At 41.3% G+C, this 24,959-nt stretch overlaps 1 protein-coding gene across 1 annotated transcript in view; it reads right to left on the bottom strand.

The window, feature by feature from the left end:
* Nucleotides 1-17,235, bottom strand: part of cacna1c (calcium channel, voltage-dependent, L type, alpha 1C subunit) — a 214,940-nt gene extending 197,705 nt beyond the window's left edge. The window contains 1 exon segment of the mRNA XM_051959252.1: nt 16,162-17,235. Within this exon segment, the coding sequence (XP_051815212.1) occupies nt 16,162-16,219 (58 nt within the window). The 5' untranslated portion in view covers nt 16,220-17,235.
* Nucleotides 17,236-24,959: the final 7,724 nt, after the last annotated feature.

The raw sequence follows: 24,959 nt of genomic DNA, 5'->3' as shown, positions 1-24,959 counted from the left end.
GGAAAATGGCCTCAAGCAGGTCTCAGCTTCATTAGCGAAGACCAGGGAGATGGAGACAGGAGAGCAGCCAGAGAGGAGAGATGAGAAAGAGAGTGGGTGGTGGGCAGAAAAGGTGATCGAAAAAGGATGAGGAATAGATGGAGATTAGAGGGGGATTGTTTTAAATCATATGTAGTTTGTAGCGTCTTCCAGAAACTGAGGGATATTGAATCACTCATGAGTGACCATGAAGCTGTGCCAGTAACAAATAGAAAAGCAGTTATGTCATTCCTTCCTGACACGGTGGCAATTCATTACAATTTGACTGAAGAGACCCTTTAAAGGTCCGAGCTCTATCCTGACCTCCGCTGTTGTTAGTGAACATGCTATCAGGATGATCACAATGAATCACCAGGAGGGAAAAAAAACCCTCTCTCTACCCTCCTCCTCCTTCTATTTTTTCCTCTTCCCCATCTTTCTCACCTCATCCGTCTCTCTCCTACACCCTCTCTCCTTGCCTCTTTGCCTTCCTGTCTGTGTGTCCCCGTTGGAACATGGTGTTTGTTTAATGTGGTGTCGCCATGGTTACCCGTCTGCCACGTTGAGGTAATGTCGTTAATCATCAACTTTATCACACTGCGACCTAGACGCATGCAAGCAACAGACCGACTGTGACATTTTGCACCGCAGAAAACAGTGAACTGAGGTACAATTAAGGACAAGAGGAGTGGTTTGGCATGTACAAAAACAAAAACCTTCGTGATTATTTAAACTCCAACGTCTTGCTCTCCTTGTTCCTCCTTTTATCCGTCTATCTCTCTCTTATTGCGAGCTTGCTGAATCTCTTTTGGTTGACATGACAACAGACAGGCAATGTCGCGCCTCCTGCTCTGATGACATCACTACAGGCGCCAAGCCAATCCCCAAAAAACCTCCTCATCATCTCTCCTCGCTCTCTCTCTCCGTTCCTCTCAGACATATTGATCTGGAATACAAATCACAGATGCAAAGAGGAGATGAGCTGTAGGAAAAAGGTGGAGAAGAGGGAGAAAGACGAATAGCCAGAGTCGCATCCGAACTACCGCCACGCCTACTATCTCCCTCCGCCGAAAAGGAATGTGTGTTCACTCTCATTTCCATACTCGGTGACTTTGGTATAAACCACAGGCGCACGCTTGCAGAATCATTTTCGTGCAAGGAGAAAGGCTGACGTGAAGATGTTTTGCATTCTGCATGAGTGAGTACACTTGAGAGGCTGATTTTTGGAGTATATTAGACACAAAATACATTAAAGCTGCATCAGCGTGGAGCATGTACGTGAAAAGAAAACTCTAGCATGAAAAGGTAAGTCTTGTGAGCTCTGTTCAGACAAAAGCGGCACCACAGTTGCACAAAAACACAGTTAAACTAGCCTCCTGATTCTGGACCTGGTTATAGGAGCGGCTCCATAGATGGAAACATCACACATATACTGTAAAAAGGAGTCCTGTAGCAAGCCTGTTTTAGCCATTATAACTCCAGAGTGTGAAAGTGAGTCTGGTCTTTTGGGAAGTGGACTGCTCTATACACACACACACTAACTCTCTCTTTTTTACACACTCACACATATACAGTGCAGTCTGTGGGGAAGTGGTCCATGGAGCACTCGCATCAAGACTGGCCTAGATAGATGGGATGGCAGGGGACACACACACACACACACACACACACACACACACACACACACACACACACACACACACACACACACACACACACACACACACACACACACACACACACACACACACACACACACACTCATGCACTCACATAGACAGTCAAGGACACTCTTATGGCCTATATAGTTGGGTCATTTCATACCGGAACACCTTACCCTTGTCTTTTTATGAAAACACCGAAGAGAAAAGGCAGGAATTGAAGCACATTTCAAGGAAGAGAGAGTTGGAGAAGAGAAAGAGAGGAGCGACGATGTCACAAAATCAAAAAAAGTAGTGGTCATCCGAGTGTGAAAGAAGAGAAAAATGCAGCAAGATTTTCTGAATATTGATCGTCTCGATGAAAAGCACAGACTAGCAGAAACAAAGCATGAACAAAGCCGAATGCTTCTGATCAGAAACACATGGATCTTAAAATCTGTGGGGGTTTTTTTGTTTTGTTGTTGTTTTCAAGAGCTGTCTGCTAGGCTGCCGCCTGTTGCCATGGATACCATTCAACATGGGAGCTGATGCATCTTAATCAAGTTAATGACAGGTCACATCCATCTGTGGCATTTCTTCATGTTGTCTTCATTGGAAAACCATAAGGCGGCATCAGCAGAGGCTTTAAAGGGACACTCTGTCAAATTTACACAGAGTTGTCACAAGGAAAACTACTCAGCCTGTGCAGCCAGTTATATAATACCGTCTGTGTCTCCAGGGGGAATTTTCTTGATTTTTTTGATACTCTAAATTACTTGTTTTGAAGCTGCAAGATAGAAACTACAGAATTCAGTGCTACCAAGGGGAAAAAGTTAAGATACTGCAATGTTTCTTCTCATAACTCCCAATGTCATGACTATGCAGCGTTACGTCACTGACTTACCCCATCATCCTCGAGTTCATTGTTAACTTTCAAATTATTTCCTAGTTTCTGTACATATTTCACACCTTTGCAAAGTCAGAGCCCATAGCCATAGTTTGCTTGTCAAACCCTGATCTTTTGATTGCAGTTTCCATGTTTAGATGTTGTAGAAAGCAACGATTTAAAAAAAAAAAAAAGAAGCGTACTGCTGCTGAAAATAATCGAAGGCTTTCCTGGCAATGGCGCTGTTCGAAACAAGATGGCATCTTTAGACCGACTGCCCTTTGCTTTTCTTATGCTGAAGTGTTACTTAACCTTTTCCAGTCTGGCTGCATAATAGCAAAAATAACAGAAAGTGTTTCTGCGCCCCAGGCTACACAACAGGCTTTTGTAACCCATGATTCTTAGCTGCAAGACGGGAACTGACAGCTCTCGGGCCAAGAAATGCACACAGAAGAAAAGCGTCTCCCCCCCACCCCCCAAAAAAAAAGAAAAAAAAAGGAAATGCACATCTACACACACCCAGAGGCAGGAAAACACACAAACACAGACACACACAGACACACACACACACACACAAACAAACACTGAGAGCTGCATCACTCCACTTGTACTTTAATCTATCTTGCCTGGGTGCTGTGACCCAGCAGGGTGACGCTCACAGCAGTGTGTGTTTGTGCGTTTGTGTGTGCTAAAGCCTATGGTGACAGACCACCTTCTCTGCAGTGCGGCTATCCATCCATGACAAACCCACCAGAGGACCGACTAACAAGATTGCTGCTACTGAGATCCTGATAAGAACACATGACTGTACATCCTTTGTTCTTTAAACCTGACTTCCTGAGAGACAAAGGTGCAGAAACAAAGTTCTACAAGACACCTTAAGAAGAAGAAAAATGTCTTTTACAGAGTGCAATGAAATTGCTATCACATACTGATTGGGCAGCTGCCATGCAAGGCACTAACCACAGCTCATCAGGAGCAGTTGGAGGTTCAGCATCTTGCTCAGGGACACCTTGACATGAGCTCAACCAGGCTAAGGATCGAACCAGCAACCCTCCAGTTGCAAGATGGCCACTCTACCCATTGAGCCATGCCGCCCGCCACCCTCCTACCTTCTCCAACTAGTGAGCAAGGAGGGTTTCTTGAGGGAGAGAGAAGACTTTTTATGCCATTACAAGCTGCTAAAGAAGCACTAGAAATTCCCAATCATTTGAACTCTATGTGCAGTTTGTTGGGAATAAAAGATCTTACTACATATCTTCAATTTAACTAAATCCCTCTTTCTGTGCTGGGGCACCCGGACTAAAAATACATGCACTCATGGTGGTGAAAAAAAAATCTGCAGTTCATAAAACAGAATCATTTATGTCGCTTCAATTAGAAAAGACTTCAAGTTTCTTCAAGCTGGAAAAGTTGATAGTTTCCTGCAGAGAACCTGAATTAGACTAACATTCATCCCCCTCTGCACCTTTGTTCCCTCTTTCCCTTCACTCCTCCCTCTTTTTCCTTCTTCACATGCCGAAATTAGCCTCATGAAAAATAAATCACCATGGCACGGTACATCTCATGTTCGGCGAATCGTGAGCACAGATGTAAATGTATGGACCGCTGCTGGTGCACATACTGTACGTGATGAGGATTAGAAGCACTAATGAGGACAGTGCTTTCATCATCCCTGCAGCTCGCACAGTTCAGCCCCAAAAGCCTGAACACTCAGCTGGAACAAAGGGCACGGCTGCTCTTTACACTGTAGATGCACTTTAAATGCCTGTGCACGAAGGGTTGGCACTTCATGCCTGTGTATTCAAGTGTAACATAGGTCAGAGTTAGGTGTGAGCTGACAAGCAGTAGTTAAACTTGTCGCTAGGTGTAAGAACGGAAGAAACACAAGATGTGAAGGGGAAAAAAATGGGCCAGAGGCATAATGTTACAGACTGTGCACCATTTTCAAGTGTATTTACCATTTAAAACAGATAGGAAATATTCAAAAGCCTATTCATATAAACCTGATTATGATAGTCTTTACTGTGAGTATGAATAACCTAAATGATCATAAGAAAATGTCGACTCAACTGTACATTTAAAGGCCCTAAAAACCATTTTCCTCGATTGTCTTCACAGTGCTGCTGACAATTGGGTTCTACCTTACATAAAAAACAAACTTTCAGGCAAAAACAAAACAGCTTTGGTTACTTCACATGGCATAATTTTGGCCAGATTCATCTGTACTTTTCTTAGCTAAAAAAAGCAACAACAAAAACCGATGCCATGTACATCTCTCTAGATTTAAAAGCATTTGAGTCCAAGTCTAGGGGCCGTTTGCTAATGTTAGCGGGCGGAATGCCAAATTGGACAAAGCCACCCACATAAACCTGTTGAATCAGATTAGCCGGGAGTTTTTGTTCCATATTTAGTCATGAATATTTGATGTTATAGGCTATTGCTTGAAACCAACTTTTGAGAGGCATTTTAAGCTAATCATTTTGCTAAGCATGCCGTTGTGTTTCAAATGTTAATACTGTATTTGTACTACCTTCATTCATTACTGTACGATCACTCTGTGTGAGAACTGAACCCAGTCAGGATCAAGTGTGCAAAAAGCTTTCACTATGAAGCTTATGCAGTGCTGAGTTGACCTATTCCAACAGCTGCCATACATTGCTACAAACATCGACTTTAAAAACAGTTCTAAAGAGCCCATATTGTGCTTTTGGGGCTTTTCCCTTTGCTTCATTTTTTGTGTATGTGAAAGGTCTACAAACTTACAAAGGCCAACCCAAAGAGAGTTACAGTCTCCCACAGAAAACACTGCTCCTAACCTGCTCGTTTGTAATGCAGGATTTTCTTCAGTCACTTATCGATATCACTATGTAACACATTTGCGTCAGCAGCTCAGTGGGCTCTCAAAAACAGAAAGAGCAGCTTCCTTGCAGATTATTTTATGGATAGAGCGGCTTCTGCTAGAGCTACACCTCAGTGCCTGTCTGCACAGAGATCTGAACTTACAGTATGTAACTAAAGTTGTCTTTGTGTGCTGTGGGCAAACTGACCAATGAGGGAGATTCTCAAGTTAAAACAGAGCATTTCAGACAGAATGTGAAAAGACACGCTGCAGCAATGCATAGCATGAGAAAATGATTTTGTGTTAAATATTAAAGCATAAATATGTAAATGTGCATCATATGGAGTCTTTAAGGAATCAGAAATCACACATTTTGTACTCAAAACTGATGCGCGGTAAGGTAAGCCTGCAGCAAAGGAGATCAGACTTACAAAAACACCAGTATAATATCAAGTCCATGGCTGACAAACTGAAAAAGGATCCTTATTTGAAAGTATTGGCATTTCCCTCCTGGTTGGAGCACTTCTTTGAAGAGGGAACTCCTGAGTGACAAATGAAGGATGCCTTTTGACAAATCAACACGTCAAGCCTGAATAGTACCATCAACAATCCATAAAAAGATGTGTCTCCGGCAGGAAATGGAACTTCATGGTGCTGCAGGTTTAAAACATCTCCATCATCTTTGTTGACTGTTCCCCCTTCTGTTCTTCTGGTGTAATTATTTAGACTCTGCTAGCTAAGATTCACCGTTGCATAACTGATGTGAAAGTGCCAAACTTTCTGTGCTGCTAAAACATACACACCCATCTTCCTCCTGCACGGAGAGTCTGGAGCACAGTACAGTACAAGACAAGCTGCGATAAGATCTGAATCCTTTTATCAGAACTCCAGAGGTGGTCACCTCCCAGATCGCATTATTGATATCATTCATTAGCATTTCAATGACCACATATTAAACAAGTGATATAATATACAAAACATATTGTATTGCATTAAATTGCTAAAACGCTCCAAAAGCAACATTGCAAATCAGCTTGGTGTTTATTTTTCTATACCACATGACTATAAGTCTGAGAATGATGATTTGTAAAGCTGCTTTTGTACTGGTCCCAGTGGTGCTAGTCTGACTCAACAGATGTAGGTTTTGGGTTTAAGCTGATGATTTCTAACAAGCATTTTGCACATTTGTAACCATTTTCAAACTCCCTTTAACTTTAGGAAACAACATGAAAGTCCAAGCACCAGCCTACACACGGAAAATAACAAGTTTTGCCAAGGACTTTGCTCATGCAACAAGGCGGCCCTGCTTGGTTCTTTCTGTGAATTTGCCATTTTAATGACAGTTCTGGCCTCCCTGTGTGCACTAAAACGCTATTTTGCAGAGGCACCATTGCTGCATCCTGGACTTCATGCTGCCCAAGGTGATTCTGATTGATTTTAAGACTCTTGTCTTGCAGAATATTAATGAAGTGCAGTCATTTTTATTCGAAACATACCCCCTTCCTCATTACTTCAAAACAAAAGCAACACTACAAAGACACTATCACAGTTCGTAGTCAAACCCTATTTTTGGGCGAAAAAGGCTCAAAATTCAAACAATGTGCACATACAAATCACGGCTATCGTGGAAACTAAAATCTCACTAACACATCATTTTTGAAACGCACAACTGCACAGTTTTAGGATTTCACTGTCTGCCCACAGCAAGCTAGCATTCTTGGAGAAAAAGCTGGAAACTCCATAGCACTGCACCACATCAGCTCTTACTGCATATGCATTAAGAACGTTGTTTTTTAAGTGTATAGATTTGTGGCTCATCCACTTTGTCCACTTTGCAGTGTTTTGTGTGTTGAGCATACAGTCTCAGTTCACCAGGGAGGGCGGGCAATAAATGTGGCTTTATATCTTGCTTTTCTGTGGTTAGATCTACTGTTACAGTAAATGCATGCAGATGGACTGATTAATTTATAGAGGAGAGGAAATGCAGTCTCACTGAACATTATCCTTAGCTTGAATTAACACTGATGGAAATGGGAATGGAGTCAATGGAGAGAAAACAAAGCAGATCATCTATAGGGAAAGACAGGTAAAGACACAGAGATGGAGAGAGTAGAAAGGGAAGAGAGGATAGATAAGAAAGAGAAAGGGGGGGATGCATGGAGGGGCATGAATAATATAAACTGCTTTCTACTGCTGTCTCCCTTCATTCCTCAGCCTCTCCTCGAACTTTGGGGACGCACTTGCACACAGCTGTTGAGTTGTCTTATCTTTACATAGCATCACGTCTGATGCAGCAGAAGTGGGCAGTGCAACCTATGAGAGGCTGCAGGGGTCACATGAAACATAGCCAGCTTCTATACAATCGTGCAAGAGTGGGATGGACACAATTAAGTCGGAGGATTTGTTGCCATTTGTATATCATGCTGAATATGTGTTGTAACATTCCGGTTTGTAGCATTGTATTTCTGTCTTCTTTTCCTCGTGTTTTATTTTAAAAGACCAGTGAAGTACATATGTGGCAATGCTACAGTGTATTTTTCTTTTGTAACAGTTGTTAGACAATCTCATTTCATTTTTGATTGTGTGATACTTGGTGATTGCTAATCCTGTATCTACAGCTGAAAATATCACACTATCCTTTATTGCTTTATTGATGCTCCGTTCAAGGATTTTTCAAGGACATTTTTAAGAGGTTATAGTAATTAATTTGAAAAAAAAAATCAATTAAATCCCTAATGTCTTGTATTATACGAGAGATGGCGCAATACTTTTTAACTGTCTGCTCATTGTGTCTGCTGACCTTTTATACAACACATCCTCATTAACTGTCTGATTTCTACCTGCTATCTTTCTCTTCTATCTCCCCTTTACCCTTACTCTAACCAGTTAAGGCAGATATCTGCCCTCCCTGAGCCTGGGTCTGCCACAGATTTCTTCCTGATAAAGGAGAGGTTTCTATCTACAATCATGTGGCGTGGCTTGAGATGACTTGTATTATAAATTGGCACTATATAAAGAAAAATAAATCAAACTGAACTAAACCACTTGGTGAAGTTTAAAAAAAAATCACACACTATCACAGCTGAAAATAGACCATTTTAGCCACATTTTAGATGGCAAACAAACTTCTCCCATTTGTGGCAAGCTTATCCTCCACATTTCTTGGTTATCAAGGTGACAGGTTCCATCTGCTCTATTATATAACTTGTGACCTGAAACGTAGAGACAGCAACAAAGCCATCACCTCTCTAAACAGCTCAGAGATTGTACATCCAATATGGAAGAGGTCATCTACACAGACATTGGCTGTTTTAATCCACTTAAATAATCAATCAGGATTTTTCTGCATAATACAGCCCCAAAACAGCCACTAATCAGATGGTTAATTGGCCTATATGTTGCCTGAGACTGTCTACAGAGTGCGTTCAGTGCTGCTGAAAGCATATCAGTGTTTTTGTCAGTGCATGTCTCTCATCAGATTGTTGCTGGACAGTGAGAGCACACTGCTGGGACAGATTTCACTTAGTAAATAAAACTGAAGCTGCAGAGCTGAGTGAAAATGAAGCCCTATCCTGCAAAATGAATTTGATGACTCTAACCAGCGGCTGAGCACTTTAATATGAAATTGCTCATCAAAGAGCAGCCTATAAATTTGAGGGTTAGTTCAGGTGAACAACTAGAGGCAGAGGATATCAAAAAAAGAGGCACAGAGGAAAGAAAAGGGAGAGAGAGAGGGGAGTAGAACAGAAGACACTGCAGGTCTGGAGTCATTATTTCCACTGGTGGCTTCAGCCAGATCAATAGAATACGAAGACGGGTGTGTGTATGTTTTCGAGAGGCAGAACACATGTCTATACACACACACACACACACACACACACACACACACACACACACACACACACACACACACACACACACACACACACACACACACACACACACACACACACACACACACACAGGTGGAGGCAGCCAAGCAGGCACAATGCATGTGGGCAGGCAGCCAGTTGCAGCTGCAGACTCTCTTCCTGCTGCCGGTGTTGGCGTATTGTCCCACCAGAAATGAAGACTGAGGCCCGATAGCACTAAGAGCAGAGGACAGCCTCTGGATAGATTTCCAATACCCAACCAGAGGCTTAAGCAAGACACAGTCACGGATAATCCTCCCTCCTTCTCCTCCTCTTCCCGTCGCTCCTCTTTTACCCTCTCCCACCTCGCCCCGTCCCACCCTCCCTGTCGCTCGCTCTCTTTAATGCTCATTTCATCCCTTTATTCCCCTCTCTCCTCCATTTGCTCCCTCTGTTTCCTCGCCAGACTCCGTCTTTTCTTGTTCCCTCTCTGCTCTCTCCATCTTGCCTCTCTTTTATCTCCTATAATGCAATCTGTCATTCGGTTCTCTTATTTCTCCTACTGTCTGTCCCTCCCCTCTCCTCTTTTTCCTGCCATCCATGTGTGTGTGTTTTTTTTTGTCTCTCAGATGGTGTTTTACGTTAAGAGCAGCTGCTGTTGAGTCACATCCTTAAGTTAAAGTCATGACACACTCTGAGGCGCTGATATAAACTTCTTTAATGCTGATTGGCCTTTAATCGCTCATTACATCCTCCGCTACGGCTGTTATAACCTCACTGTGACTAATACATCCTTAAACACACATGCTGTAACTACTCTGGGCTGAATCTATACTTCTATACTATTGTACAGTCTTACTAAGCCTGAAGCAAGACAATGTGAGACAATGATCACTGGCAGTTTATATAAAACAGCTATTAAAAGCAATACATATTTGCAAACTCTGATTTCAGCTCCATCGAAGCCTTATTTTTCCTTTTAAACTCTCCTTTGAGTCACTTTTAGAGGCCTGAAACGATAAAATGATACAGAATTGCTTAAGAAAAATGCAAGATTAGATGAAAATCTGACAAATATTGTGTACAAAACAACAACGTGACTTTTGAGTTTCATTATTTATGATTATCATCATTGTCTTGCAACCTACAAGATTCTTTTTGGAAGCACTTAACCCTCAAATTAGGACTGACCAGGTTGAGAGGTTCTGAAGTGCAGCACAACATTTGAAAGGACCCCGTCACCGATTTTTATACGTGACGGCCAATTTACATATCAAAACAAGTACTACTCAGGCTGTGAAAATAGTGAGCATAAGAATTTTCTGTGGCTCTACATGGAAGTCTAATGTCATCGGAGCTATCTTAGCTTGGATTTTGCACATTTGTGACAACATTTAAAAGAGACAGTGGATGCTGTGCTCTCTGAATTAACAACTTCTCATCCCTAAATCTTTAGTCAGCCCACTGAACAGCAGCTGAAGAACAAACCCCTTGCTGGCCAAATAAAAGTTAAGTCGCGCATGCAACAATTTTGCGTCGTTACTTAAGCTTCTCTGCCTTCGTGCTGAATTATTAAAAGTGCTAACATCCTTTGTAATCCGTGGCTCGGTCTCTATGTCTTTCTGTTACTTGCCGACATGGACACAAACAAGCCAGTGGAAATGGATAGACTCACACACACGCGCATACGTCTTTAGTAAAAATGAAGGCAAATTAATTTGGCTGGCTTTGCGAGCGAGGCTGGAGCTAAAGGCGGGTATTGTTGGCAAAACGGGCCACACTAGCAAGGTTGTTGTTAGATATAAAAAATTTTGTACTGGTTTTTAAGATTGCTTCTTTGCTAAAGATGTAATTACAGAAAGCTCTGGTCCCACTTCAAAGTTATTAGACATCACTTTTATCATTTCTCAGCAAAGGTTGAAAATAAGTTCATCACATATACAGTTAAAATGATAATTATAGTGTATTTTATTTGGAGAAAAAGCCTTCAAAGTTGAACCATACACTATGCAGTCCTAAAAAAATCCATTCTATCTATTTCACCCCATCAGGGATCAAATCCAACCAGATATCAGGCAACAACTGGATTGACTAACGGTAAATTGGGGCTTAATTGCACAGATTTCCATCCAGCAGACTGATGGATGTCTTAGCTTGCCTTGCTGTTTCTCTGCCCCTGTGGATTCTAATTAAAACCCCTCTGAAAGAAACACCTGATTACTTGTTGTCTAATGGGCAACTACTTTGCCATCCGGAATCAATCTGCGCTCTCAAAAGCTATAAATCGATCAGTTGGATTTCCTTTAGCTATATCGTCTCTGACCATTTGTAACTAAAAGTAAAACTGGGCTCAGCTCATCAGTGTTGCTTCTTGAGCGTAGCTGCTTGATAAACCGGCAACAACAGCTTAACTTACAAAACTCCACATACAGTGATGGCATCAATGGTTGTTGCCTTTTGAGGTGACTTCAATGGAATCACTGAGCATATCAAGTCAAGTCATTAGAGTGAGGTGAATTGGCAGGTGGCCAGCACCCCAGGGTAACCATCGGAAACCAATTAATATTCCTCACGGAGGTATCATGCCTTTGGCACAATGCCCACAGGGAAAATCAACTCGCTGATTACACTGATGTAAACTGCTGCCATAATAAGTGTGTATAGGTGTGAGCACTTGTGTGTGTGTGTGTGTGTGCTACAAAACACTTTGCCGCTCTGTGTGCGATGACAAGAGATTGTGCAGTTGAGCATTTGCCACATCAGATACACATGTACAGTATGAAATAACAAGTTTGCACGTTTTCTGTGTTTCCACTCGTGACTGTTTGAAAAACTCACAATTCGCTCACAAGAATCCTAAATCTGAGATTATGTAGCTACAATGCGACTGTTTCTTCCTTTGTGTGTATCATCAACTTTGCTGGAATTGCAGAACAGATGTACTGATGAAGGAGTCAAATGCAAATGGCAAAGCTGGTGTTTGGTATCAGGAAGCGTAACATAAAGCGTCACAATATTGGATATCTTCTGCAGTTGTCCCGAATCCCTCGAGAAGAAATTTGTCTTTCCGTTTGGAGAGACACAGAGGTCGGGGTCACATACACAGCAGCATCTACGAAGCTAGAAAAGGCTTCGTTTTCTCTGTTGTGGTTAGTGTCAAACCGCCGAAACCTTTAGTCTGAGGATGTTTTTCTGTGATAACTGCACTCCACCAAGGTCTCATCAGCTTTTATCTGCAGGAAACTCATTAAGTGCCTCCTACAGTATTCCCATCTCCCTCCCCTCCACTTCACCACCGCCCTTACCAAAGGAAAAGAGGAATAATAGGAATAAATTTGGCATATATTACATGTATAATTTCATATGGTGGCTGACTTGGGCCATGTAAATATTTTTCTCCTTCCATTTTTCTTCATTTGAATTCTTGAAATGTAATAAAGACCAGAGATGATCGAAACAATGGAATCTGAGTGCTGATGTCTGTCTTTGTAATTCTTTATCGGCTGTCACATAGCTGTCAACACACAATGAAAGATGAACTGTCCGTGGTGCTGAAACCACCGTCGAAAATATGCAGGCACAGATACAGTTCGCTGATCCGTCAAAACTATACGACCACGAGTAAAAATCTAAATCAGTCAGGAGTTTCACCTGTTAAAATATGATCATTTGAAGAATTTTGGAGCACAATATTAGTTTAATTTCACAAGTTAACCAATATCCAGTAGACGATTGTGACAAAATGCAAAAATCCGAAGCCAATGTGGTTACCCAGTGTTGTAAACTTGTAGTTAAATGGAAATGCTTTCAGTTCAATCCTTTGTTAACTTTTAGATGTCACCTACAAAGCAGAGATACATTTGCTAAAACAAAAAGGGTTAAAAATCTTATTCAGACAGGATTTTTATCTGTTTAAAAATTATGAGGTGGAAAGGTTGAAACAAGGTTTGACTTTTTACAAGTTATTCAATTTCCAGCAAAATTAAGAAAATCTAACAAAATGAATGCAGCTGCTTGTGTGTACTTAATCTCTAAATCTCAACTGAAATCTTTTCTGCTGTGGCATTTGGATTTATTTGCTAGATTTTAGATGTCACCTACCAAGCAGAGATAAGTTGGCTAAGAATCCACCCAAAGCTATATTGCACAGGTTAAAACAGGATTCTTACAGTTTCTCGGAGATAAGTTTGCTCAGAATCATCTTGAAACTCTACTATGGAGATTAAACATTCTACTCAAACAGGATTTTTGTATTAGAAAATGATAATTTGGAGAATTCTGGAAAAAGGTTTCACTTTGATTTTACTCGTTATTCAATCAAACCAGACAAAACTGCACATGAATGGCTTAAACGGATGGCATTGCTTTTCAGTGTCGTGTCCCTAAATATAAACTGACATATCTTCTGATGCGGCACTGATTTAATTATACATCACCTATAAAGCACAGGTAAGTTTAGCAAAGAATCCACCAAAAACTATATCACTGAGGTAAAAAATTTTACATTTTTTTTTTAACATTAGAAGAAGGTAATTTGGAGAATTCTGGAGCAAGGCTTCACTTTTTCAACTTAATCAGTCTCCAGAAGAAAAAGTGAGGAAAATTCAAAAGTAAACTTACAGCTAAAGTGAAATACTTACTGCTGTGTTGAACTCATTTGCTAGACTTTTAGTCTACAAGGCGGAGATAAGAAGGCTAAGAATTCCCCCAAACTATACTAGCAAAAAATCATACTCAGAATGCTTTTTTATCTATTAGAAAATGATAATCTGAAGAAGTCTGGAGCAAGATTTCACAGTGATTTTGCAAGTTAGCCAGCAGACCAATCTGACAAAACTGCACATTGAAAAGGCCTGCGCATGTAGCCACTTATGTACAACTGAAGTACTTCCTACTGTGACATTTGAATTCATTTGCTAGACTTTTAGACTACAAAGCAGAGACACATTTGCTAAGTATCTCTCTAAAACTTTACTGCTGAGGCTAAAAAATATCTCACTCAAACAGGATTTTTGTGGTAGAAAATGAAGTTCCACTCTGATTTTATGAGTTAGTCAATCTCCAGTGGGAAAATTAGATAATACTACACATGCAAAAGGCAGACGCGAACAAGGCTGCTTATGTGCTCCACATCCCTAAACTGAAATACTTCCTGCTGTGACATCTGATTTGCGAGACTTGCAGATTACAAGGCAGTAACAAGTTCAAAGTGGCATGATCAACTCCATAAAATGCCCTAAAACCACTTCATTGTGAGACAAAACTTTCGCAATAAAAACACATATGTGCCTTTTTCATTTCCTGATCTGGATGAAAGTGGCCGCTTCCTCTCATTTGCTGCAAGTGTCGTGATGCCCCATGACTTCTTAAATTTCAAAAGGACAAAAGCATCCTTTCCTCTGATAATAATAGATCAAGATGACATCATTGCGATCAAGCGTGCTTCGTCTCCCAGACTGTACACAAGCCTGCCCTTCGTGATGCTGCTCGGGCTGCCTGTCGCACATTATCCGGATGATTCTGCAGGTAACGTGATGAGTTCTTTGCCTGGTGCAAACTGTTGGTGAAGGTGCCTTGCTGCGACACAGATGCGCGCACACACACACACACACACACACACACACACACACACACACACACACACACACACACACACACACACACACACACACTCTCTCTCTCTCTCTCTCTCACATACACACATTCACATCCACCACCATCAGCCACCCCTCTCCTCCTCCTCCTCCTCCTCCTCCTCCTCATCCCCTGTTGCTATGGAACCTGTCGCCAAGGCAGAGAGGTATGTGGTAGTGATGGAGGTGGCGGTGGATGTGGACGGCGACGCTGATGTTGGTTATGAGGGTTGATAATAGTGATCTGGGTAAATACAAAAGCCTCCTGGTTGAATTGCCACGAATGCATCGCTGGTGCTTCTTTTTTCTTTTTTTTTTTGCTCTCTGCAACGTGGGTGGAAAGGAGCGACGCGTAATACTGCGCAATGCAAACAGACCCCCGTTTTCCACAGCGCGAAACACAGACCACGGAGATTTCCACTCGTTCCCTGCCTGCTTTAGAAAAAAAAACACTCCAAAGAAAGAAAGAAAAAAGAAAAGGTTGAACTTCAGTCGTGTCTGTCCTCACTGCCTTCACCTCCCCCCCAAAAATAGCACATCATCATCAACCCAATTCTCAGCAGACAAATAAGTCCTGCAGGCCCTCCTACTGCCACCTGTCATCTCTAGCCATGCAATGCCTCTCTCTGTTTCGCTTAAGGGAAAAAAAAAACAACTTGGATTAAAACGTGACTGATTGGAGATAAAGGGAGGATCGATAGTGATGGAGCTCCTTAGCAACGGCTCTGAAACATACAGGCAGCATCAGGCATCTGCAGGTTGAGCTTTAAATCCTCTGGGAGCCCAAAATGTGCCAAAAAAATGAGTAGTTTCTACTTTTATTTGCTAGTGGGGAAACAGTCAGATTCCTCCAGTGCGACCACACTGCCCACCCCACAGTTCACCCGTGGACAGGGCCACAAGTGTGGACTGAACCAAACAAGAGAGAGAGAGAGAGAGAGAGAGAGAGAGAGAGAGAGAGGAGGCCTCATCTACCTGCTGCAGCCCTTGTTGCGTGATTATGGCACAAGTTCACTTTGCTGCACAGAACTGCTGCTTTGGGAAAGAGATCAAATCAACAAGCGAGGAGGAAAGTGGAGGAAAGAGAGCAAACACCTCCTTTCTCCCTCCCCTCTCCTTCCCTCCTCCTTTTCTCCCCTCATCCCATCCCCATTTGGAGACCATCCTACCTCTCTCTTACACCCCCCCCCCCCTTTCTCCCTCATGCAGACTTAAGATTGTTTGTTAGTTGCAAACAAGTAATTGTTTTTGTTTTTTTTTTTTAAGAAAGAAAGAAAAAGACACCACATACCTTGATGGTTCTCAAGGGTGTCCTCCGGGATGTACATGTTTTTGCTTTCATTTACCATAAATGTAGTCCGGCGTTATCCCTATAGGTGAATGGAAGAGAGAGAGGAGGGGGGAGGAAGCTGGAGGAGGGAGAACAAGAAGAGGAAAGAAGGGGGGGGGAAAGCCCCCCAAAAAATAAAATGAAAGAAGAAAAGGGGGGAAAAAGAAGAAAGGAGGACTGTCTGGCGCGGACAGTTTCGGGTATTCCGTTATTTTTGTTTGAGTGTTTATGGGGAGGGTTTCTTCGGATGGAGTGAATATTACCTAATCCCCATGATGGAGGTGAAGGCGAGAAAAAAGAGGGAGCTTTCGGCGGAACCGGTTGGGAAAACGCACCGGTGCATCTCTCGGTACATCCGGGCCCTAGGCGAGAAACATGAGACCAGCACCGCGTTCAATTCAATTCACACCTCTCTCTCTTCTTCTTCTTTCCTTCCTTCTCTCTCCCTTTGTTGTTGTAGGGGGTGGAAAAAAGGTTTTAAAATGTTACAAAGCACGGGCGCTGTCAGTGACGGTCGCAATGGAAGTGCGCAAAAGACGCATTCGTGCGCATCTTTCAGCAGCGTGTCAAAATGTGAGAGGATGAAGAAGAAGAAGAAGAGGAGGTGGTGGTGGAGATGATGGAGGAAGAAAAAGAGGAGGAAGAGTAGAAGAGGAGAAATTTGAGGAAAGGGTGTAAATATTCCATCACGGATAGCACGGGGTTAAAATCTCCCAAAAATAAAAAAAAATAAAAAAAATCACACGCACACACATACACACACAAAAAGGTGGTCGGTTATTCCACGTATATCTACAGCAGAGTCCCCCCTCCTCCGAAATAACAAGCCAGGCCGTCCTGTCTCATCCGGAGACGGGTTTCTCTGTCCTGATCCAGTCCATGATGGTGGTCCGGGTACGGTGTGTCTGTCAGTCACTGTGTCTGTCTGCCTGTCTGTCTGCCTGCCTGTGTCTTACTGATCGGGAGTTGGAGCTTCTCTCTGCCTCTGCTGCCCCTGCAGCTCAGCTCTGCAGTGATACCGAGAGAGAGAGAGAGAGAGAGAGAGAGAGGTAGCCCCCCTCCCAGTGCATGTAGACGCTTTGACTGTTTCCAGATGTGTGTGTGTGTGTGTGTGTGTGAGTCTGTGTGTGATTGTGTGTTTGCCAAAGAGAAAAGAAAGAAACAGAGAAGAAGGGAGGCACACTGTACATGCAACATGCAACAGTGGAGTGGCTGGTATCCAGATGAGGATGATGATGATGAAGATTAAGCGTGTGTGTGCGCATGTATGTATGTGTGAGTTTGTGTGTGTGTCAAAGAGAAAGAAAGAAGAAGGGAGGCAAACTGTACAAGCAACTGTGGAGAACCAGCGGATGGTATCCAGATGATGATGAAGTGTGCATGTGCGTGCGTGCGTGCGTGCGTGCGTGCGTGCATGTGTGTGTGTGTGTGCGTGTGTGTGTGTGTGTGTGTGTGTGTGTGTGTGTGTGTGTGAGCCATAGAGAAAGAAAGAAGGGAGGCAACTGTACAAGCAACAGTAGATCCAGCGGATGGTGCCAAAATGATGATGATGATGATGATGAAGCGTGTGTGTGTGCGTGCAAGTGTGTGTGTGCATGTGTGAATGTGTGTTTGTGTGAGTGTGTGTGAGCCAAAAAGAAATAAAGAAGAAGGGAGGCAGACTATACAAGCAACAGTAGAGAACCAGCGGATGGCATCAAGATGAGGATGAAGTAAGTGTGTGTGTGTGTGTGTGTGTGTGTGTGTGTGTGTGTGTGTGTGTGTGTGTGACTTGTAGAAAAGACTGCAAAAGAGATGTTGCGTGAACATCGGATTTGTCCCCTACACATGTGGACGGCTTCAGACTCATTCTTTTCTTTGGCCGAGGCTCTGTTTACACGCACACTAAATATCTGGTTTTTCAGTTCTTTATGACTCAAACTCTCATCTTTCTCTTCGTGGTTCTCTTAAACAGGAGAAAACCACAAAGAAGCCAATTTTTTTAGCTTTCTGGATGCTCGAATATCCTAAAGCACCTCATGAGGGTCAGTTGTCAAAGACTCAGCATGCACTTTTCAATCCAGAGGACAATAAAAATCATTTTTGGCATTTAATTAGTTGGTTTTTTTTGTGCCCTCAGGACAGTCAAGTACATTTTGACATTGTTTTTCCATGGCCAGAAAACAAATTTGTCCCTGCCCCCGAGGCACGCAAAGTCATTTTCTGGAGACATGAGCCCATTTTCTTAGGTAACACAACAAAGAATTGAAGCTCATTTGGGAGTAAAATGTCAAACAAAGTCAACAACATCAGCTCTTAACTAAAACAGCTCTCGACCAGGCTTTGATAACATTGAGTCAGCTTGGCTCTGCAGCTCGCCGAGGCTTTTGGATGGAGCACAAACAACACGTTGCTTCTTAAATTTAGCTGTTTTCTTAAAAGCTCTCCACAGCTTGCTTGATATAAAAGATAAAGAAAGAAGCATTTTCCCCCTATTACTCAGTCTTCAAAAGGACCTTGTCCTTATTACTCGGCCTCGGCGGAGTTATGCGACAATCGACGTACGTTTGTTTGTCTGTCTGTCTGTCTGTCTGTTAGCAACATTACTCAAAAATGGAATAATGGATTTCAATGAAATTTTCAGAGGTCAGAAACCGCACAAAGACCTAGTTATTACATTTTGACAGTGATGCAGCTTATAATCAGGATCCACAGATTTGTTAAAGATTTCTGTTTCATTGCTAGATAGCAACATGGCGTCACTGTAACTATGACAACAAGTGAACACTATGATTGCGATCCTACTACAAATTGGCTGCTGCAAACATATTGGGACTTATCCGTCAGAAATGATACAAGGAATAACTGAATAAATTGTGGGGGTGTTTCCAAGTCCCATCTATTCCCGCCGCCCACTAAATACTTCAGTCATGCGATTCGGTATCCGTACATAATGTACACATTCCTAACGTATGCCTGTGCTCTGTGTTTGTGGGTACAACTATGTTAAATGGTCACTTTCTACAGTGCCGTGACTTCTGCCACAAAATATTTTAAAGATTTCATTCGTCAGAGATGATACATCAGCTGAGGAGCCTTGGTGGAGTACTGCGTTATGAAAAAAAATCGCTCCAAATGTTTCACGAAAAAACTAACTGTCTTCATGTTGGAGGATGATTTCTAGATGTCAAATGTGTAATAAATGTATGGAAGAGCGTCAGAAAACACTAAAATTGGGCTCAGTCATACATCAGAACGTACTGAGCAGCATTTCTTATCGCACCACACCGGCCATCCCATATAATTGTCTTTGACACTGAATACGAACTTCACAATGTGCAAGGCCTCATGTCAATCTCACTGCAGGCTATAATCAGGAGGTGAATCTGATGACTCAACCCAGCCATTTGTTCAGTGCCACAGCGCTAAATCACCACCCACCATTCTGTAATAGAATAAAGCTTTTTTGTCTACATGTGTCACAGCAGACATAGTAAAGACAGGGAGACAGCTGATAAATGACTATTGATGGCATTTGACAATCGAATTGTCTTTCATTTTAAGGACGAATATACAGCGTTTTGTGATGCAGATGTTATATTAATACACTGGGAAAGAATGAGAATGAATAAGTGGAAATGTTCCGAGGGTTTAATATCGTACAAAGTGAAAAAATAAAATGCATTTGAACAGTGTGTGAGCGCTCGCTCTGCAGGAAAAAATGGCTTCTTCCACTGCTGTACATCATTAGAAGGCTAATACTGATGCATCAGTGCTGACAGCTGGTCAAAGCAGAGCTAATTTTACGTGTTTTAATGTTTAACAAATCAAGCTTCAGCCCTTTCAAGGAGTCACAAGATAAATCTGTGACTCTTATCTCTCCAATGCTTATTTGTATGTTAACATCTGCTAAAATCCATCTTAGCGGAACCGTGAACCTCTCAAGAGATATAAGAAATCTGACAAAAAGCCTCATCTAGAAGTTGTTTGCTTGTAGAGGCCAAAAGGAAAAAAGTTCACTACGATTTTTTTTAGCTTACCATATGTTTTATTATGCAAATAAGACAAATTATCATATCTGTGTCTATCAGAGGAATGCAACGGCGTGAAAAAACAACTTAATGTTTCTCAAGCAAAGCAGAGAAAGCTACTAAACTGCAGTTACTTCCCACTGATGCAGCTGACTGTGTGATCACCACTGTTGAGACCAGATGGATGGCGAGAAGCATTTTCTTGCCAAACCAGCCTCTGTTTGATTTCTGCTGGCCACTGAACGGAGGGGAGACGGAAGGGAAAAGACCGAGAGAAGGAAGAACGGATGGAGGGCAGGTCGTGGGAACAGACACTTCTGCCCAGGGGACGCACAAGCACACAGACGCACACACACACAGACACACACACACACACACACAAATGTCCTCTGTAATCCAGCCTGCACATGGAATATCGGCATCTATTTGCGACTGATCTATATTTATATTTGCGGGCCTCTTTGCATGTGCGACTCTAAAGCCCACTCGGTCTCTGGGAATCTCTGCACAGACAAACATTCGGATGCTGGTGTCCGATGTGGGAAACCAACAATCTGATGGTCACTTAAAGGGAAATCCCATTGTGGACAGAGACAGCAGATTGAGGCATTTATATATTTATTGCTGTTTCCAACTGAAATGGAGACCTGATTGATTCACATTTTTAATATTTTGTAAAGTATTCTTTCACTAAGAGTCCATTTTTAGCTTAAAAAAGGAAAATACAGACTAAACGGGAGATTTACTTTTACATATTCTAAGAAATTGGATAGAAATGAACCTGGTGATAGCCTTTGAAAATTTACATATTTAATATCTTCAAAACTATTACAGTAACTGTATGTCTTATAAAATATTCTTTTATTTTATAGAGTGTATTTTGAGTTTAAAAAAGGAAACTACAGACGAAATGGGAGATTTATTTTTAAATATTCTAAGAGAATAGCCAGACATTAACCTACTGATAGCCTTTGTATTGTAGAAAGTCTACTCTGAAGTTCACTGTAAGACGAATCCAACCGTACACACAAATAACAAATTTAGAAATGTGTTTATTTATTAATATTTCCATCTTAAAAGGAGATCAATTCATATTTTTTATATCTTTACTTTAAAATATATATATATTACAGTAACTGTATATCTTATAATGTATTATTTTATTAAGTCTAATTTTAGCTTCAAAAAAGGAAACGACTGAATAGGAGATTTACTTTTACATATTCAAACAAATTGGCCAGAAATCAACCATATAACGATCTTAGTAATTTAGAGAGTTTACCCTGATGTGTTTTACAGGAGAAAAAAAATGTAGATGAAGACCCATAAAGTTGCTCATTGACCATCAGCTAATATTTTTTGTCACTTTAGTCTGAATATTCCTGAAATAACATATAGACTAATGTATAAATTGCATGTCTAACCTCAAGGTCCTTATTTAAGCGTGAGATGAGAACCCAGATGAGGAATATAACGCCTCAACAACCTGGAGTCATTACTGATAATAGACCCAGACAGGATATCTATCAGCTTTTCACTTCACTGTCTGGGGAAATGTCTATTCCTATCTACGGAGAAGGGGAGTTATGGATTTACTTTGTTGCTCTCTACGCACATAATACCTAATTAATGCAATTTTGTGGAATAAAAATGACAAAAGTGAGCTTTTGGATTTTTTGGACACTGTGGAAACCTATGCAGGGCTCCAGACAGACTCATTTGAGACCTTTTTTGAGAGAGTGTGAGTTAGAATTTCAAGTGTGTGAGTAAATGATCATCATTAAGCTGTTTTGGTGTCGATCTAGCAGGTGTTGTGCCAAAAAGTGATCGCCTGCCAAAAACTGATTGCTATGTATGGAAGCGAGTGTTCCTTTGTCTCTGTGTGATTTTTATCTGCTCTGTGCCCGAGATTAGAATTATGCTTTTAACTAGGTAAAAATGTTTTCCACCTCACTACAGCCTTTATATTGTGATTGACATTTAATTCATAAGGGTTATATTTTAAAGGTTAGAGCAGACAGGTAATACGAAAGCAGACACATTTTCTGTTTTAAAACCCATCTGTAAATCATGTTAATGATAATCTAAACAAAAATATCACAAATACCAAACACATAAAGTGTAAATAGCATTTTTTGGTCACAACCAATGCGCTAGAAAGCTCATTAAAGTTTCATTTTTGCTGTTACCACAAACATAAACTTACAAAGTTGTGAGTATTTGCATGTTCTGACTGTTTGACCCAGATAAAGCAGGTATACATGTACACAAACTGGGCGATGGATTCAACAGGAAGTGCATAATTTGTTTTTGGCAGATGATCACTTTATGGCACAACACCAGGCGTAAACTAACCGTGACGTCACCCGTTGGTTTCAACACCGAAAAAATGAAGGCCGGATTTTGCTACTTCCTGGTCGCCGTTTTGGATTTTTTGGAGCCAGTGACGTAAAAAGCGTCATCACACAGACTGGACCAGAGAGCAACTCGGGGCAGGATTGGCTGAGGACTCTCTTATCCCGCCCACATTTTACAGCAGAGGCTTCTGTTGCTGTCTATCAAGTATAGCCACGCCCCCTGGCTCCGCCAACTTTAACGATTTATTTAAAATTCAGTATTGATTTATTTTAAGATCGGCCATCTGATCTCTCATTTTTACCATGAAAACTAACGGGAAAAAAATCATGAGCTGTAGAAAATCAGTCTATCAAATTTTATTTTTTCCAAAAATGAATTGGGGTCTATGGAGAAAAAGCTTTTTGGAGCCAACCCTAGCGGACGGCGTGATATTGCAAGTTTTTGACACTTCCAGGTTGGCTTCAATTCTGGAGCCAGATGCTACGTCCACTATACTGTATATACAGTCTATGCACAACACGAGCCCAGGCAGCGACTGTGTTAAACACAATGGGGGCAAATAGTACTTTTATAACTTGTGTATTGTGGTATCTATGCTTATAAAAGCACTTTTCTTATGAAATGCACAGTTTTTTCCCACTTGTAAAAAAAGACCGCATGTAGAAAAAAATCCCTTGATTTGGTCACACAGCTGTTAGATCATCTGCAATGTGGGGTGTTCAGAAATGGGTCACACAGCTGTTAGATCACCTGCAATGTGGGGCGTTTAGAAATATTAGTAAATTGTGGTGTCTACTGATGAGAAAATGTTCAACTAGTGATACCTGTGACAAGATGGGAGGTGCTACCAGAGAACCTCATCCAGACAAACACCTCCCCTCCCATCATTAAAGCCCAGAAAACTGCCCACTGGCTAATTCCCATGATCCTTCCTGCCTGTGAGTGAATCACCAGCACCCTCCCTTTGCCTGTCTGCACCAATCAAAGACAAGAGTCCAATGGCTATTGACCACATTGACCCGCTGATGGATAAGTCATTACCCCAATCATTTATAAACCCCTGAAAAAACAGATAAACAGCACCCTGACAAATAGACACATGCACCTTGAAACACACACTGAAAGTCTGACCATATAATAGACAAACAGGTCCGAACTGAATCACCAAGAAGCTATTTTCATGTTAATGAAGAGGTGAGGATGTGATGTAGCCTGACCTGGGAGGGTTTCATTCATATTCAGGAGGAGGATTTGTGGACAGCCATGAGACTTTGACTTAAAAGCATTTAAATCAGGCATTTTTAATCCAGTGCTGCTCAAACTGAGGCAAAACCTTCATTGTTTTTGATGGACGCACATTAACTCTTTCAGACTTGTGACTATCACACTAGAGAAGATAAATAAAAATGTTATCTATGTTACTAAACAGTAGTCATTTAATCAAAAAGGATGCATACATGATCTACTCTCTGTCTTTGCGGTTGTAAGTCTAAGTATCATACTGATAAATACAGAATATATGCTCTCTTGAAGAGGCTGTTATGACTCGAGTACCCTTGAAACAGAACAGGATAGGTTGTACTTAATATGGAGATAGATTGTCAGCTGTCTCAACTGATATCGTCTAATGTGGGTTTTGCTGATACAGATTTCAAGAACTTCTAGACCTCAAAGTCCTCTTCCTGTATCAGTTACCGTTCTGTCCTTGAGTATTAATTTCAGGAAGGATACATCTTATTTCTGAAGCCTAGAAACACTAGGAACACTGTATACTGCAGATAACGTAAAACAAAAAAACAAGGAAAATGAACAACACTCCTTGCATAGCGATGCAAAAAAGTTTCTGATAAAACTGTATAAATCTGAACAATATTGAACTGCTATTACTAACTTTGTGTTATATTTTGGTTTTTTAGAAATGCTCCTTTAATTGGCTTCAACAACGTTAACATAAAACATTGCATTTGCACTTCCTACTGAAAACAAATGATTGAAAAAGAGCATGTGCAGCAACTCAGTACTAGTAAAAGTATTCAAATTTTATGTACATTAAAAAAATCGGAATTAGAAACAAAGAAAGAGAAACATATCCAGACTAATAAGAACTTGAATTGCAAATGCTGTCTTTACCAACGAGTGGGTATCCAGTGAAAAATTCAAGTGAATTTACATTTCTTTCTTGTTGTTTGCTGTTGTTTATGCTCCTCCTGCCACTTTAAGGCAAAACTACTATACTATAGAGTATACTTCCAAATTTATGTTCATATATTTTTGCTTCAGTTTCTAATCAGATCAGCTCCTGCAGCAAAAACTGTAAAGGGGATGAGTGTGTTTAGCCATCCCTCTAATGCCCCTAGTGCATTTGATGGGAAATGTAACTCTGGATTTGGA

Source organism: Acanthochromis polyacanthus, chromosome 1 (genome assembly GCF_021347895.1).
Source record: "Acanthochromis polyacanthus isolate Apoly-LR-REF ecotype Palm Island chromosome 1, KAUST_Apoly_ChrSc, whole genome shotgun sequence".
In the NCBI taxonomy this organism is placed as follows: domain Eukaryota; kingdom Metazoa; phylum Chordata; class Actinopteri; family Pomacentridae; genus Acanthochromis; species Acanthochromis polyacanthus.
Note: the sequence above shows the minus strand (reverse complement) of the source record. Positions and strands in the feature narration are given on the sequence as shown.